This window comes from Leuresthes tenuis, unplaced genomic scaffold (genome assembly GCF_036924035.1).
Source record: "Leuresthes tenuis unplaced genomic scaffold, fLeuTen1.0.hap1 SCAF_8, whole genome shotgun sequence".
In the NCBI taxonomy this organism is placed as follows: Eukaryota; Metazoa; Chordata; class Actinopteri; order Atheriniformes; family Atherinopsidae; genus Leuresthes; species Leuresthes tenuis.
Genome location: NW_027325362.1, coordinates 1,239,797 through 1,255,045, shown reverse-complemented (window position 1 = coordinate 1,255,045; position 15,249 = coordinate 1,239,797). Strand labels below are relative to the sequence as shown.

Genomic DNA, 15,249 nt, shown 5'->3' with positions numbered 1-15,249 from the left:
AAAGGCCAAACGCTTCCTCTTAGCTGCATTAGCTAAAGGCCAAACATTTCCTGTTAGCTGCATGAGCTAAAGGCCAAACACTTCCTGTTAGCTGCATTAGCTAAAGGCCAAACATTTCCTTTTAGCTGCATGAGCTAAAGGCCAAACACTTCCTGTTAGCTGCACGAGCTAATGGCCAAACACTTCCTGTTAGCTGCACGAGCTAAAGGCCAAACGCTTCCTGTTAGCTGCATTAGCTAAAGGCCAAACATTTCCTGTTAGCTGCATGAGCTAAAGGCCAAACACTTCCTGTTAGCTGCACGAGCTAAAGGCCAAACACTTCCTGTTAGCTGCATTAGCTAAAGGCCAAACGCTTCCTGTTAGCTGCATTAGCTAAAGGCCAAACATTTCCTGTTAGCTGCATGAGCTAAAGGCCAAACGCTTCCTGTTAGCTGCACGAGCTAAAGGCCAAACGCTTCCTGTTAGCTGCATTAGCTAAAGGCCAAACGTTTCCTGTTAGCTGCATGAGCTTAAGGCCAAACGCTTCCTGTTAGCTGCACGAGCTAAAGGCCAAACGCTTCCTGTTAGCTGCATTAGCTAAAGGCCAAACGTTTCCTGTTAGCTGCAGGAGCTAAAGGCCAAACGCTTCCTGTTAGCTGCAGGAGCTAAAGGCCAAACGCTTCCTGTTAGCTTTGTACAGAACTGTAACTTATATTCAGCATTAAAATGATTGTTTCCTGGTTTGTTTGCCCAACATCTGCAAACACTCGTTTGGGATGAGGCCAGACGTTCCAAACACTTTATAAATCTTTATATTTTGTGTTTAATCCTGATTTCTGCTTCTTTACTTCTGTTTCCTGTTTCATTAAAAACCTTCCAGTCGGTTCTTGTGTTCATCGTTTGGTTAAACCAGAAAACTCAGTCTAAAAAACGAAGGGATTGTTCATTAAAAATCTGAATTGTACAGGAAAGAACAGCAAAGAGCTGCTTGTTTCAGGGATTTTATGGTTTGAGATCATGTGAATAAACCTGTTCTGTTGGACCACGCTCACATATTCATCAGGATGTGTTCCAAGAGGATTTTCTCACCTCGTCACTGTTCCAGCGGTTGGACACCGTGGGCCTCAGTCCTTTAACACACACCACCTCCAGCATGTCCTCGTAGGACGGGTCAGAGGGCACCATGTCGTAGTACGGCAGCTGGTAGTCCTCCACGATACCTGCAGAGAGAGCACAGCTGCACTCACCTGTTCAAAACCTTCCTGAGAACAGACTTTATTCAACAAACTGGACCCCACAAAGCAGCTGAAACAGGATTTTAGGTGTTTTTAAAGGAAACGTCACGATTATTAACGGAAACTTTACGCTTATTGACGAAAACTTTACGCTTATTGACGGAAACTTTACGCTTATTGACGAAAACTTTACGCTTATTGACGAAAATTTTACGCTTATTAAAGAAAATTTTACGCTTATTAAAGAAAACTTTACGCTTATTAACGGAAACTTTACGCTTATTAGCGAAAACTTTACGGTTATTAAACGAAACTTTACGCTTATTAAACTAAACTTTACACTTATTAAACGAAACTTTACGCTTATTAAGCTAAACTTTACGCTTATTAACGGAAACTTTACGGTTATTAAACGAAACTTTACGCTTATTAAACGAAACTTTACGCTTATTAAACTAAACTTTACGCTTATTAAACGAAACTTTACACTCATTAACGGAAACTCTACGCTCATTAAAGGAAATTTTACGCTCATTAAAGGAAATTTTACGCTCATTAAAGGAAATGTTACGCTTATTAAAGGAAACTTTACGCTTATTGACGGAAACTTCACATTTTAACATCCGAGTTCCAACAGGCTGCAGATTAAAAGCAATCAGAGAAAAAAATGAAAAACACTGAGTGGGATCCAAAGTTTAAGGAAAGAATTTAACCAGCTGATTTACATGTGATGACATCACTGATGACATCACAGGATCCTGAACTCATGAACACAGCTGCTCCAACTTGTGATCTTTTTCATGTTCTTCTGTCATTTTATAAAATAAAAACGGGCCGAACCCGTTTCTGCTCACGTTTATTTTATGTAAAGCACTTTGAATGGTTTTGTACATGAAATGTTCTATAAAAATACTTTTTTTGTCTCTTATTGTGCACACTCGAGTCGGCTCAAAGGTTTAAAAAAGGACTAAAGGAATAGTTTTTCTCTGAGCCCTTCAGACTTTTCAGGGTCCTGAGAAGCACCAGCGTGCGTGCACGTGTGTGCGTGCACGTACCTCCGGTGACGCAGCGCCTGGCCATCTCCCAGACGACGAGGCCGTAGTTGTACATGTCGGCCATGATGTAGGCCTGGAAGTGGTTCTTGTTGAGGCTCTCGTCCAGGACCTCGGGGGCCATGTAGCGTCTCGTCCCCACCCGGGTGCTCAGAGGGATGTCCACCTCATTGGTGTCGCTATGGCAACGCAAAGAAGAGGTCGCTGATTACAGGGTTGCTGTTATTATCGATTATTGAACCAGAAATGAAGCTGTGGATAAATCTGATTTATTAGTTTCTGCTCCACAAACTAAATAAATCAATAAAAACAGGAATCGTGCAGCTATCCATTACTCCACTGATTAATCAGCCTCATGAAATAAGAAAAGCTTCAAAAAACAGGAAGGACTCCAATAACTGTTCTTTAAGAGATAGAAAATGGGTTAAAATGTCTTAAAGGTGCAAAGTTAACAGCTTGTTTTTAACGATAATCGATTCCCAGCAGCTGGAGACTGATGGATGCAGTCTGGAGCTCAAAATCTGCCTGAAATCATCCAGCAGGAAACTGAACGAAAAGAGCAAGAAAAGGAAGAAGGCGGCGACTGATTTGTGGCATTCTTTGGTGAATCTCTGGGATTTTCCTGTTATTTTCACTTTAAAACAGCCATAATTACACAGTCAGCAGCTTCCAGGTGGGAAAATGAACGAAAAGGGCAAGAAAAGGAAGAAGGGGGCGACTGATTTGTGGCATTCTTTGGTGAATCTCTGGGATTTTCCTGTTATTTTCACTTTAAAACAGCCATAATTACACAATCAGCAGCTTCCAGGTGGGAAAATGAACGAAAAGGGCAAGAAAAGGAAGAAGGCGGCGACTGATTTGTGGCATTCTTTGGTGAATCTCTGGGATTTTCCTGTTATTTTCACTTTAAACCAGCCATAATTACACCGTCAGCAGCTTCCAGGTGGGAAAATGAACGAAAAAGGCAAGAAAAGGAAGAAGGGGGCGACTGATTTGTGGCATTCTTTGGTGAATCTCTGGGATTTTGCTGTTATTTTCACTTTAAAACAGCCATAATTACACAATCAGCAGCTTCCAGGTGGGAAAATGAACGAAAAAGGCAAGAAAAGGAAGAAGGCGGCGACTGATTTGTGGCATTCTTTGGTGAATCTCTGGGATTTTGCTGTTATTTTCACTTTAAACCAGCCATAACTACACAGTCAGCAGCTTCCAGGTGGGAAAATGAACGAAAAAGGCAAGAAAAGGAAGAAGGCGGCGACTGATTTGTGGCATTCTTTGGTGAATCTCTGGGATTTTGCTGTTATTTTCACTTTAAACCAGCCATAACTACACAGTCAGCAGCTTCCAGGTGGGAAAATGAACGAAAAGGGCAAGAAAAGGAAGAAGGGGGCGACTGATTTGTGGCATTCTTTGGTGAATCTCTGGGATTTTGCTGTTATTTTCACTTTAAAACAGCCATAATTACACAGTCAGCAGCTTCCAGGTGGGAAAATGAACTGCATATCGGGTGGAAGTCGTTGGAATTGAAGGATTTTAAACATCTGACCTACGCAAACACTGTAAAACGCTGTAAATCAAACACTGAGGCGGCACCTGTTGAACTTGACGGCGAGCCCGAGATCGGCGATGCAGCAGGTGCCGTTCTTCTTCACCAGGATGTTCTTGCTCTTCAGGTCTCGGTGGGCGATGGCGGGCTTGCCCTGCGTGCCGTAGATCTCCGTGTGCAGGTGGCAGAGGCCGCAGGCGGCCGAGTAGGCGAGCCGCAGCAGCGACGGCGTGTCCAGCGTGGTCGTCTTCAGGTAGTCGTACAGAGAGCCGTTCTCCAGGTAGTCGGTGATGAGGAAGAGCTGCGTGAAGGTGCCGGTTCCCTGGATGTCCGCCGCGATGAAGCCTGCAGGAGGAAGGCAGGAAGTCTTTAAACGGGTTAAATCTAAAGTTACAGGACGGCGGTTTGGCTTCGCCTTCGTTCGGCTTCGTTCGCGAACCTTTTCCCATCAAACCTCCGACTCACCTGAGCAGATTTCATGTGTTTGGAGCCGACTTTAAACGATGTGCTGCTGCCTACATCCCCCACAATGCACCGTGGCAGATATTCATCTGATCCACCGGGGTATGGCGCGTTCACGAGGATACAAACTGAGAAGCAGACAGTTTCACGCCAGCAGGACGACGGGAACACGCCATGTTGGAGTGAAATGCATTGTGGGATACGGTGTTTGTCATATTTAATCACCCTTACTCTGCGATTTGTGCCGACTTTCGTCCCGAACAGCTTAAATCACCAAACTGTAACGTTAAATCTCAGAGGGATGTCCACCTCATTGGTGTCGCTATGGCAACGCAAAGAAGAGGTCGCTGATTACAGGGTTGCTGTTATTATCGATTATTGAACCAGAAATGAAGCTGTGGATAAATCTGATTTATTAGTTTCTGCTCCACAAACTAAATAAATCAATAAAAACAGGAATCGTGCAGCTATCCATTACTCCACTGATTAATCAGCCTCATGAAATAAGAAAAGCTTCAAAAATGGCGCGTTCACGAGGATACAAACTGAGAAGCAGACAGTCTCACGCCAGCAGGACGACGGGAACACGCCATGTTGGAGTGAACTGCATTGTGGGATACGGTGTTTGTCATATTTAATCACCCTTACTCTGCGATTTGTGCCGACTTTCGTCCCGAACAGCTTAAATCACCAAACTGTAACGTTAAATCAGAGGCGTCGTGTGAGTTGTTGCAGTTCCCACGTTCCCTGAAGGCAACTGGAGCTGAAACCCGTGAATTCGGTTTGAAACTTTGTTACTTTACGGCCCTGAAAGGCGACTTCCTGAACCTCAGGCCGCTCGCTGCCGTCACTTCATCCCAAATCGGATTAAATCTGGTTGAGGAGGCGGCTGAGGACATGACGAACAGATTTAACGGCGATCGGAGAGCGAACGGATCAATGATTCGGAGCATAAATGTGATCAGGCAGAGCACCGGACACAGATCTGCCGTCTTTGCTGCTCCGGTTTTCATGCTATTGATCCACATTTCTTCCATCTTCGATCTTAACGGACAAACTGGGACCAACTCCAAGCATTGATAAGGCAGAATGGATCAGCAGCTGATACGCAGGACGCAGAGGGATCAATAGTTGCTGCTGTAGTTCCTGACAGAAACACTCACTGTGACCCAGCTCGGGTCGTATTAAGCGAAAACTGCTCAAACGCACATCTGCAGCCTCAGACCGGCGGCGCTGGCTGTCAGTGTAAATCATCCCCGATTATAAATTAATCAAGAGTATTGATCGGTGCTGGAGTCCTCCAGGCTTTTCCTCTCTTACAGTCAGTGAATCCGACGCAGGACTGAGCCGAGAGGAGAAACCAACGCCCCACGAGTGGAAATAACTCCCTAAACTGAGCGTGAAACCCACACAGGATGTTCTCGTGTCTCATCAGGACCGTCTGGTAGATCTCCGTCTCTCTGAACCAGCTGGCCTCCTCGCGGGTGAAGAAGACTTTGACCGCCACCTTCTCTCCACGCCAGCGGCCCAGCCACACCTCGCCGTAGCGGCCCTTTCCGATCTGACGCACCATCTGGATCTGCTTGGCGATGGTCCGCTGGACCTGAAGGAGGGATTTAAAATCATATCTGAGGTGTTGCAGCGAGCTTTCTGTTGGTTTAAATGACAGAAAACAGCTGTTCGACAGCTCAAAAGAGTTAATTTCTGCTGCTGCGGTGTTTCCAGATGTTCCATCAGGTGTTCTGACCTGCAGGCAGCTCATTTTCATGGCAGAGAGGATGAATTTAAATCAATCTGATGAGTCCTAACAACTGAAGCAGGTCTGGGTGTGATGAGCTGTTCCTACCAGCAGGGGGAGCCCCGAGCCGCTGCCGGAGCTCTGGGACTGATGGATGAGGTCTTTGAGCGACTCTCCGGCCGGGATGAAGACCTCCTGCTCCAGGTCTCTGGGATACCGCTGGCGCTCCGTCTGCCACTTGTACCTGGAACACAAACACACCACGAGGGCGTCATCCTGCGGCGCCGTTAAACTGCACGACTCGGGCCAGCTGTCATCCATTTTTACTTTCCAGAACTGATGTTTCACTATTTTTCCTGAAGGATGAACCACTGACTCATCCATCTTTCCTTCCATCCTTCCTTTCAGTATTCAGAGCATTTTAAGGCCTAAAATTCTCTGTATGTGTCGTATCAGCAGCTAATCTTATGGGACTCAGTAAGGGCTCAGGTGGGGCTCAGGTGGGGCTCAGGTGGGGCTCAGGTGGGGCTCAGGAGGGGCTCAGGAGGGGCTCAGGAGGGGCTCAGGTGGGGCTCAGGAGGGGTTCAGGTGGGGCTGAGGTGGGGCTCAGGAGGGGCTCAGGAGGGGCTCAGGTGGGGCTGAGGAGGGGCTGAGGTGGGGCTCAGGTGGGGCTCAGGAGGGGTTCAGGTGGGGCTCAGGAGGGGCTGAGGTGGGGCTCAGGAGGGGCTGAGGTGGGGCTGAGGTGGGGCTCAGGTGGGGCTCAGGAGGGGCTGAGGTGGGGCTCAGGTGGGGCTCAGGAGGGGCTGAGGTGGGGCTCAGGAGGGGTTGAGGTGGGGCTCAGGTGGGGCTGAGGAGGGGCTGAGGTGGGGCTCAGGAGGGGCTGAGGTGGGGCTCAGGAGGGGTTCAGGTGGGGCTCAGGAGGGGCTCAGGTGGGGCTCAGGTGGGGCTCAGGTGGGGCTCAGGAGGGGTTCAGGTGGAGCTCAGGAGGGGCTCAGGAGGGGCTCAGGTGGGGCTCAGGAGGGGTTCAGGTGGAGCTCAGGAGGGGCTCAGGAGGGGTTCAGGTGGAGCTCAGGAGGGGCTCAGGAGGGGTTCAGGTGGAGCTCAGGAGGGGCTCAGGAGGGGTTCAGGTGGAGCTCAGGAGGGGTTCAGGTGGGGCTCAGGAGGGGCTCAGGAGGGGTTCAGGTGGGGCTCAGGAGGGGCTGAGGTGGGGCTCAGGAGGGGCTCAGGAGGGGCTCAGGAGGGGCTCAGGTGGGGCTCAGGTGGGGCTGAGGAGGGGCTGAGGTGGGGCTCAGGTGGGGCTCAGGAGGGGCTCAGGAGGGGCTCAGGAGGGGCTGAGGAGGGGCTCAGGTGGGGCTCAGGTGGGGCTGAGGTGGGGCTCAGGTGGGGCTCAGGAGGGGCTCAGGAGGGGCTCAGGAGGGGCTCAGGTGGGGCTCAGGTGGGGCTCAGGAGGGGCTCAGGTGGGGCTGAGGTGGGGCTCAGGTGGGGCTCAGGAGGGGCTCAGGAGGGGCTCAGGAGGGGCTCAGGTGGGGCTCAGGAGGGGCTCAGGTGGGGCTCAGGAGGGGCTCAGGTGGGGCTCAGGTGGGGCTGAGGAGGGGCTGAGGTGGGGCTCAGGAGGGGCTCAGGAGGGGCTCAGGTGGGGCTCAGGTGAGTCAGGTGAGTCCTACCTGTAGTAGCACACCACGGTGACGCAGATCAGAGTGCAGCAGCACACCGTCATGGAGATGAGGAAGGCCAACCAGTGGGGGCTGCCCTCTGCAGAAAAAGCAGCACGGTGGTTAATTCTGACTCGACCATCACCTGAATCACTCCTCTCTGAGCAGCGGGGGGGGGGTTACCGATGGGAATCTGCGGGGCGAGGGTCGGCTGCAGGTCTCTGTTGCAGAAGTCCGTGTTGCAGCACTCGATCGTCCTCCTGGTCTGAGCCTTGGGGGAGTCCTGTCAATCAAACGGATCAGAAAGGTTTCAGGTTTAACACACCAGGGACTGTTTATCCAGGCTCTAAAGCAGGGGTCGGGAACCTTTTTGACTAAGAGAGCCATGAAAGCAAAAAATTTGGAAATTTATTTCAATGAGAGCCATATAATATATTTTAAAAGTGAATTCAACTAAATGTCAGTATAATAAGCCTCTGAATTTATTAGCATATTATATTAGCATATTATTTATTAGCATACTCGCCATCTGTGAATGGTTTTCCGTTCCGCACTATTGCTAAAGATCCAGCTAAGCTAGCAGAATTATAGCCACCTTGCCGGATTGCTGCTGGCTAGCTTGTACCCTGCTCAGTAGCTCTAGCTTGTACCCTGCTCAGTAGCTCTAGCTTGTACCCTGCTCAGTAGCTCTGGCTTGTACCCCGCTCAGTAGCTCTGGCTTGTACCCCGCTCAGTAGCTCTGGCTTGTACCCTGCTCAGTAGCTCTGGCTTGTACCCTGCTCAGTAGCTCTGGCTTGTACCCTGCTCAGTAGCTCTGGCTTGTACCCTGCTCAGTAGCTCTGGCTTGTACCCTGCTCAGTAGCTCTAGCTTGTACCCTGCTCAGTAGCTCTAGCTTGTACCCTGCTCAGTAGCTCTAGCTTGTACCCTGCTCAGTAGCTCTGGCTTGTACCCTGCTCAGTAGCTCTGGCTTGTACCCTGCTCAGTAGCTCTAGCTTGTACCCTGCTCAGTAGCTCTAGCTTGTACCCTGCTCAGTAGCTCTAGCTTGTACCCTGCTCAGTAGCTCTAGCTTGTACCCTGCTCAGTAGCTCTGGCTTGTACCCTGCTCAGTAGCTCTGGCTTGTACCCTGCTCAGTAGCTCTGGCTTGTACCCTGCTCAGTAGCTCTGGCTTGTACCCTGCTCAGTAGCTCTAGCTTGTACCCTGCTCAGTAGCTCTAGCTTGTACCCTGCTCAGTAGCTCTAGCTTGTACCCTGCTCAGTAGCTCTGGCTTGTACCCTGCTCAGTAGCTCTAGCTTGTACCCTGCTCAGTAGCTCTAGCTTGTACCCTGCTCAGTAGCTCTAGCTTGTACCCTGCTCAGTAGCTCTAGCTTGTACCCTGCTCAGTAGCTCTAGCTTGTACCCTGCTCAGTAGCTCTAGCTTGCACCCTGCTCAGTAGCTCTGGCTTGTTCCCTGCTCAGTAGCTCTGGCTTGTACCCTGCTCAGTAGCTCTAGCTTGTACCCTGCTCAGTAGCTCTAGCTTGCACCCTGCTCAGTAGCTCTAGCTTGCACCCTGCTCAGTAGCTCTCGGCACGCTTTCTTTCTGCTGTCTCCTGCCGGGTATTTTGATGCAAAGGTAGCATGGCGCGTGTCGAAGTGCCGCTTTACATTCGACCGTTTCATCGATGTAATTTTGTCTTTGCAAATTAGACACACCGCAGAATTTGCTCTCTCCACAAAGGCGAATTCTTCAGTCCATTCGGCCTGAAATGTACGATACTCGTCATCTTTTTTTCTTTTCGCCATCTTCTTCGTCGAAGGGTTAGCTTTGAGCTAATGACCGAGCAGACTGATTCAAAAGGGGGCGTTTACCTGTTTTACAACGGCCAACGTAGTCCAGTATCCAATTAAAATAATGGACAATCGCTCCTGCAGCCCTGAGCAGGACATGAAAAATCGATGGATGGATTAAAACAAGTGAGACTATTTAGTTTTATCTGCGAGCCAGATGCAGTCATCAAAAGAGCCACACCTGGCTCGCGAGCCATAGGTTCCCGACCCCTGCTCTAAAGGGAAGCTTTGCACATTTGGTTTTACTCTTAGGCCAAAAACAACCACTTTTTCAACGTTCCCAACTCTGGAGGCGACTCCTCTCCTCTCCAGATTTATCAGGAGGCGTCGCTCAGACGGGAGGAGACACCTGTTAGGGAGAGTTTTAAGAAGCTTTCCCCAGCAGGGAAACGCACTTCATTCACTTTCAGATAACTAATTCGAGTAAAAAGAGGCCTGTTTTAATGTGAAACCCTAAATGTGAGCAGAAATGACCGGCCTGAGACAGCCTGGGAGGCTTACCTTGCACTGGAATGACTGGCCTGAGACAGCCTGGGAGGCGTACCTTGCACTAAAATGACCGGCCTGAGACAGCCTGGGAGGCTTACCTTGCACTGGAATGACTGGCCTGAGACAGCCTGGGAGGCGTACCTTGCACTGAAATGACCGGCCTGAGACAGCCTGGGAGGCGTACCTTGCACTGAAATGACCGGCCTGAGACAGCCTGGGAGGCGTACCTTGCACTGAAATGACCGGCCTGAGACAGCCTGGGAGGCGTACCTTGCACTGGAAGTGTGAGCCTTCGTACTTCATGCAGCCGGAGGTGAGGTGGATCTCTCCGAACTCGTCCTGCTCGATGATGGCGAAGCACTGACCGTTGGTCCTGAGGACACAAATCACCCAAACCATCACTCAGTGACCCCTTTATTGGTCATTTAAATCAGATCGCGGGTCAGAACCCGAACTCACTGGCAGGTGTTGTTGGTGGCGTCGTCGGGACAGTGTCCGGAGCAGTAGCAGCTGAGGAATCGAGGGAGGTCCTCGGGCGCGATGGTCGAGTCCTCGCCGGGCCGCCGGGCCTCGGCTTTCACCCCCGTCCCCTGCAGAACGTGGTCCGGGTTCTGACCCGCGACTGGAGGGAGAAAACAGCGGGATCAGGACCGGGTTTGAGCTCATTTTCAGCGTGTAAAGCAGCCAAACTGCGGGCTCCGCTGCTCCCGTTAAAGCAGATGTTAGAACATCTGTCTGTGCGTCACGGTGAGGCAGGAAGAAGCTCCAGCGGCACAGATCCTCAGGGAGCTTCTGAGCCTTGTTTTTCTGAACTCTGACGCGTCGCTGGACGATAAAACCCAAAGTATTTCACGCTGATGCTGTGCAGACGCTGCGAGAACAGACTCAGGGTCAGATTTATCAGAGGTGGAACATTCCTCCTCTATCAGCTGGCTGCTGTGGAAGAGGAGGAGCGGGTGATGAAGGTCCATATAAGGAGCACCAGCAGGGGTCAGAGGTCACGGCGCCCCCCCCGGTTTACCCTCATTCTGCTCCCTTTATTATAAACAGACTTTGATTCGTTTTACTTTCTCTTTTCAGTAATTATTAACATTCATTTTCATGTTTTTCTGACTTTTTAAATGAGAATTTAGTTTTAAAGGTGACACATTGTGTGAAACTCTCCTGTTCCTGGGAGCATATATCGGGGGGGGGGGGGCAGTCGCTGCTGACCTCACAGACAGGGTGGGGCTCCATGCAGCCGGCTACCATGATGAATATTCCCTTTAGGATGATTAAAACGGTGAATTTTTCAGATTAAATTCAGTTTAAAGCTTCTTCGGAGCTTGTTGAAGGAACAGAGGGATAAAGGAGGTCTGACAGGCATCTGTTCAGCTCACCTTCACCATCTTTATCTCTGATTTCTGACCTCGTTTGTCTTCTCTGCTGCTCACAGTTTCATTTTTTCCTCACACTTCTGCCTCCTGCCTTCCTTTCGCTGCTCAGGGTTAAAAACACCAGGTGTGTGGCAGCTTTTCAAGCCCGGACATGAGCTACCTGAGTCAATCAGCTGCTATTGTAGGAGACTGACTCACATCTGACGGATATCCAGAGGAGGACACCGCAGTCAAAACACAGCATGATGTAAACTTTAGTTCAGACACCTTTATAGAAACATCTCACTTTGTCTAAAGACTCCACAGTAGATTTCCCATCATGCACCTGGCACAAGTCGACAACAATGAAGTCGACCGATAAGCAGATTTTAGCCGCAGATGAAACATGTCGGAGACAAATAAACCGCCTTAAAACAGCCTGGATCGAGTTTTACGACCACCTTAAACCAAACGATGACATCACAGAAGTGTTGTGACCCTGGAAAGCTGTCCACAGCTCTGAAATCACCCGAGCAAGCGTGTAGTTTGCGCCCAGCTTCAGTCACGCTGATCAGAGACTGTGGCACAGCTGCAGGAGTCACATTAAACTCATTTTAATAATTACAGCTGATCAGGTTCAGTATTAGAGCACCGTAACCATTTTATGTCTCTAATCAGGTGTTCGGCGGCTCTGAGAGCCTCTCAGCCTCTGATTGGCTCAAAGCCTGTGAGAGGAGGCAGAGCTGAGGCTGGAAATGGCTGCGTCTCCCTCCACATGTGTGCTTAATTGCAGCAGCAGTCAGACTGGAGACTGAGGTCTGGCAGAGGATGCTGGGTAATCAGACTCTTAAAGTCACAGCGCAGCTTCAGACCGTTTACGGAGCGAAGCTCCAGCAGGAACAACCTGAGGATCAGCAGCCGGCGTGGGAACACACGGCGAGCTGCTGTCAGAGGGTCGAACTCTGAGCTAATCAAAGATACACTGGACTGACTGAATCATAAATACAACCAGATATCCGGTGTTGGGGCTGCTTTAGAGCAGCTCTGTACATGCGGGTCCTTCTTTAACTAATTAAAACATTTTATAAACCTGATCTGACTCATTTCATGCTGTTTTTCATAGATGCAGCTAAAGAAGTGGGAACAAATGATGTGTCTTTGTGACAAAGTGCCTAAAGATCCAGTTTAAAATGGCTTCTTTGCTAAGTTGTCTGTTCTGTGTCGACACAACACTGGTTCATCCCTTGAGTTAGGAGCCTTTTTCCTGCCTGAATGCTTCAAAGCTCAGAGTTAAGTGGCTGAACAAAGAAAAAACACTGAAAATGCTCAGGAACAAGGACTGAAGATGAGGGAAAAAGCAGAAAATGTCCAAAGAAAAACTGTGAAAGAGCTTCAGAAAGCTGCAGAACTGTTGATCAGGACACTTTAAAGGTTACAGAAAGCTGCAGAACTGTTGATCAGGACACTTTAAAGGTTACAGAAAGCTGCAGAACTGTTGATCAGGACACTTTAAAGGTTTCAGAAAGCTGCAGAACTATTGATCAGGACACTTTAATGGTTTCAGAAAGCTGCAGAACTATTGATCAGGACACTTTAAAGGTTACAGAAAGCTGCAGAACTGTTGATCAGGACACTTTAAAGGTTACAGAAAGCTGCAGAACTATTGATCAGGACACTTTAAAGGTTACAGAAAGCTGCAGAACTGTTGATCAGGACACTTTAAAGGTTTCAGAAAGCTGCAGAACTGTTGATGAGGACACTTTAAAGGTTTCAGAAAGCTGCAGAACTATTGATCAGGACACTTTAAAGGTTTCAGAAAGCTGCAGAACTGTTGATCAGGACACTTTAAAGGTTTCAGAAAGCTGCAGAACTGTTGATCAGGACACTTTAAAGGTTACAGAAAGCTGCAGAACTGTTGATCAGGACACTTTAATGGTTTCAGAAAGCTGCAGAACTATTGATCAGGACACTTTAAAGGTTACAGAAAGCTGCAGAACTGTTGATCAGGACACTTTAAAGGTTACAGAAAGCTGCAGAACTGTTGATCAGGACACTTTAAAGGTTACAGAAAGCTGCAGAACTATTGATCAGGACACTTTAATGGTTTCAGAAAGCTGCAGAACTATTGATCAGGACACTTTAAAGGTTACAGAAAGCTGCAGAACTGTTGATCAGGACACTTTAAAGGTTTCAGAAAGCTGCAGAACTATTGATCAGGACACTTTAAAGGTTACAGAAAGCTGCAGAACTGTTGATCAGGACACTTTAAAGGTTTCAGAAAGCTGCAGAACTGTTGATCAGGACACTTTAAAGGTTTCAGAAAGCTGCAGAACTATTGATCAGGACACTTTAAAGGTTTCAGAAAGCTGCAGAACTATTGATCAGGACACTTTAAAGGTTACAGAAAGCTGCAGAACTGTTGATCAGGACACTTTAAAGGTTACAGAAAGCTGCAGAACTATTGATCAGGACACTTTAAAGGTTTCAGAAAGCTGCAGAACTATTGATCAGGACACTTTAAAGGTTTCAGAAAGCTGCAGAACTATTGATCAGGACACTTTAAAGGTTACAGAAAGCTGCAGAACTATTGATCAGGACACTTTAAAGGTTACAGAACGCTGCAGAACTGTTGATCAGGACACTTTAAAGGTTACAGAAAGCTGCAGAACTATTGATCAGGACACTTTAAAGGTTTCAGAAAGCTGCAGAACTGTTGATCAGGACACTTTAAAGGTTCCAGAAAGCTGCAGAACTATTGATCAGGACACTTTAAAGGTTACAGAAAGCTGCAGAACTGTTGATCAGGACACTTTAAAGGTTTCAGAAAGCTGCAGAACTGTTGATCAGGACACTTTAAAGGTTTCAGAAAGCTGCAGAACTATTGATCAGGACACTTTAAAGGTTACAGAAAGCTGCAGAACTGTTGATCAGGACACTTTAAAGGTTACAGAAAGCTGCAGAACTATTGATCAGGACACTTTAAAGGTTACAGAAAGCTGCAGAACTGTTGATCAGGACACTTTAAAGGTTTCAGGAAAGAAATGACTCCGGGGACTCCGGGCCAGGACTGTCAGCTCTGATATGTCAGCGTTAGTCAACCATGAGTCACTGTCTGCAAATATTTAGCCGATTGCCGGTGATAAAAGTTAACACTACAGCCATGAGATCAATAATTAAGCCAATCAATTCTGTTGAACCGCAGCTTGTTTTATTTCCTCGTGTTCGACAGCCAGAACATCTGAGGAGGCGAGGAGCGTGTTCAACCGTGTCTCGAAGTTATCTCCTCATCTGAGCTGGAAACTTCCCAAACAGACTCCGCCCGGCTGGTAGATGGAGCTGAACAAACAAACCCTCCGAACACAGAGAGGTGTTGTTTGGACAAGTCGCACCGAAGTGAACTTCACCAACACTCAGACGGAGAGCTGGCGTGAATTCACCTCCTTAGGGATGAAATAAACTCTGCTGAGATGGACTCAAACACAGCAGAAGGAGAAGGAATCTATTTAAAGGAGTGAGATTAAAGATGGGTTCAGATCCAGCCTCGGATCAGAAGGAAAAAGCTTGTGAGGGAAACAGAATCTGTGACTGTGATGTTTGAGGGAAAAGGCTGAAAAATAAAGCCGGTAACGCTCATTTCCAGCTTATTGATTCCAACATGTCTGAATGTGTGGATACTCTAACCCCGGCTGCAGAACAGCTTCATGCTAACGTGCACACAGGAGGAAAATAAAGCCCTTCAACATCTCATATCGTCTGATGTTTGGATGTGTTTGTGTTTGCAGACTGGACATCTCCGGCTTGGTCCATTACTGCTGAAGAGAAAGCATTGTTTGCTAGCATATGCTGCTAAATTACAGCTAACTGCTAACTTACAGCTAACTTACAGCTGTTAAGTTACAGCTAACTGCTAAC

The 15,249-nt window shown here is 48.3% G+C and overlaps 1 protein-coding gene across 1 annotated transcript in view; it reads right to left on the bottom strand.

Annotated features, from left to right (window-relative positions):
* Positions 1-15,249, bottom strand: part of bmpr1aa (bone morphogenetic protein receptor, type IAa) — a 64,467-nt gene that overhangs the window by 2,514 nt on the left and 46,704 nt on the right. Inside the window, exons 4-12 of the mRNA XM_072390430.1 lie at positions 10,442-10,604; positions 10,253-10,355; positions 7,848-7,947; positions 7,677-7,764; positions 6,121-6,256; positions 5,685-5,877; positions 3,860-4,157; positions 2,270-2,445; positions 1,069-1,199 (exon numbers count right to left, since the gene is read on the bottom strand). Coding sequence (XP_072246531.1) covers positions 1,069-1,199; positions 2,270-2,445; positions 3,860-4,157; positions 5,685-5,877; positions 6,121-6,256; positions 7,677-7,764; positions 7,848-7,947; positions 10,253-10,355; positions 10,442-10,604 — 1,388 coding nt within the window. The remainder of the gene's footprint in view (positions 1-1,068; positions 1,200-2,269; positions 2,446-3,859; positions 4,158-5,684; positions 5,878-6,120; positions 6,257-7,676; positions 7,765-7,847; positions 7,948-10,252; positions 10,356-10,441; positions 10,605-15,249) is intronic.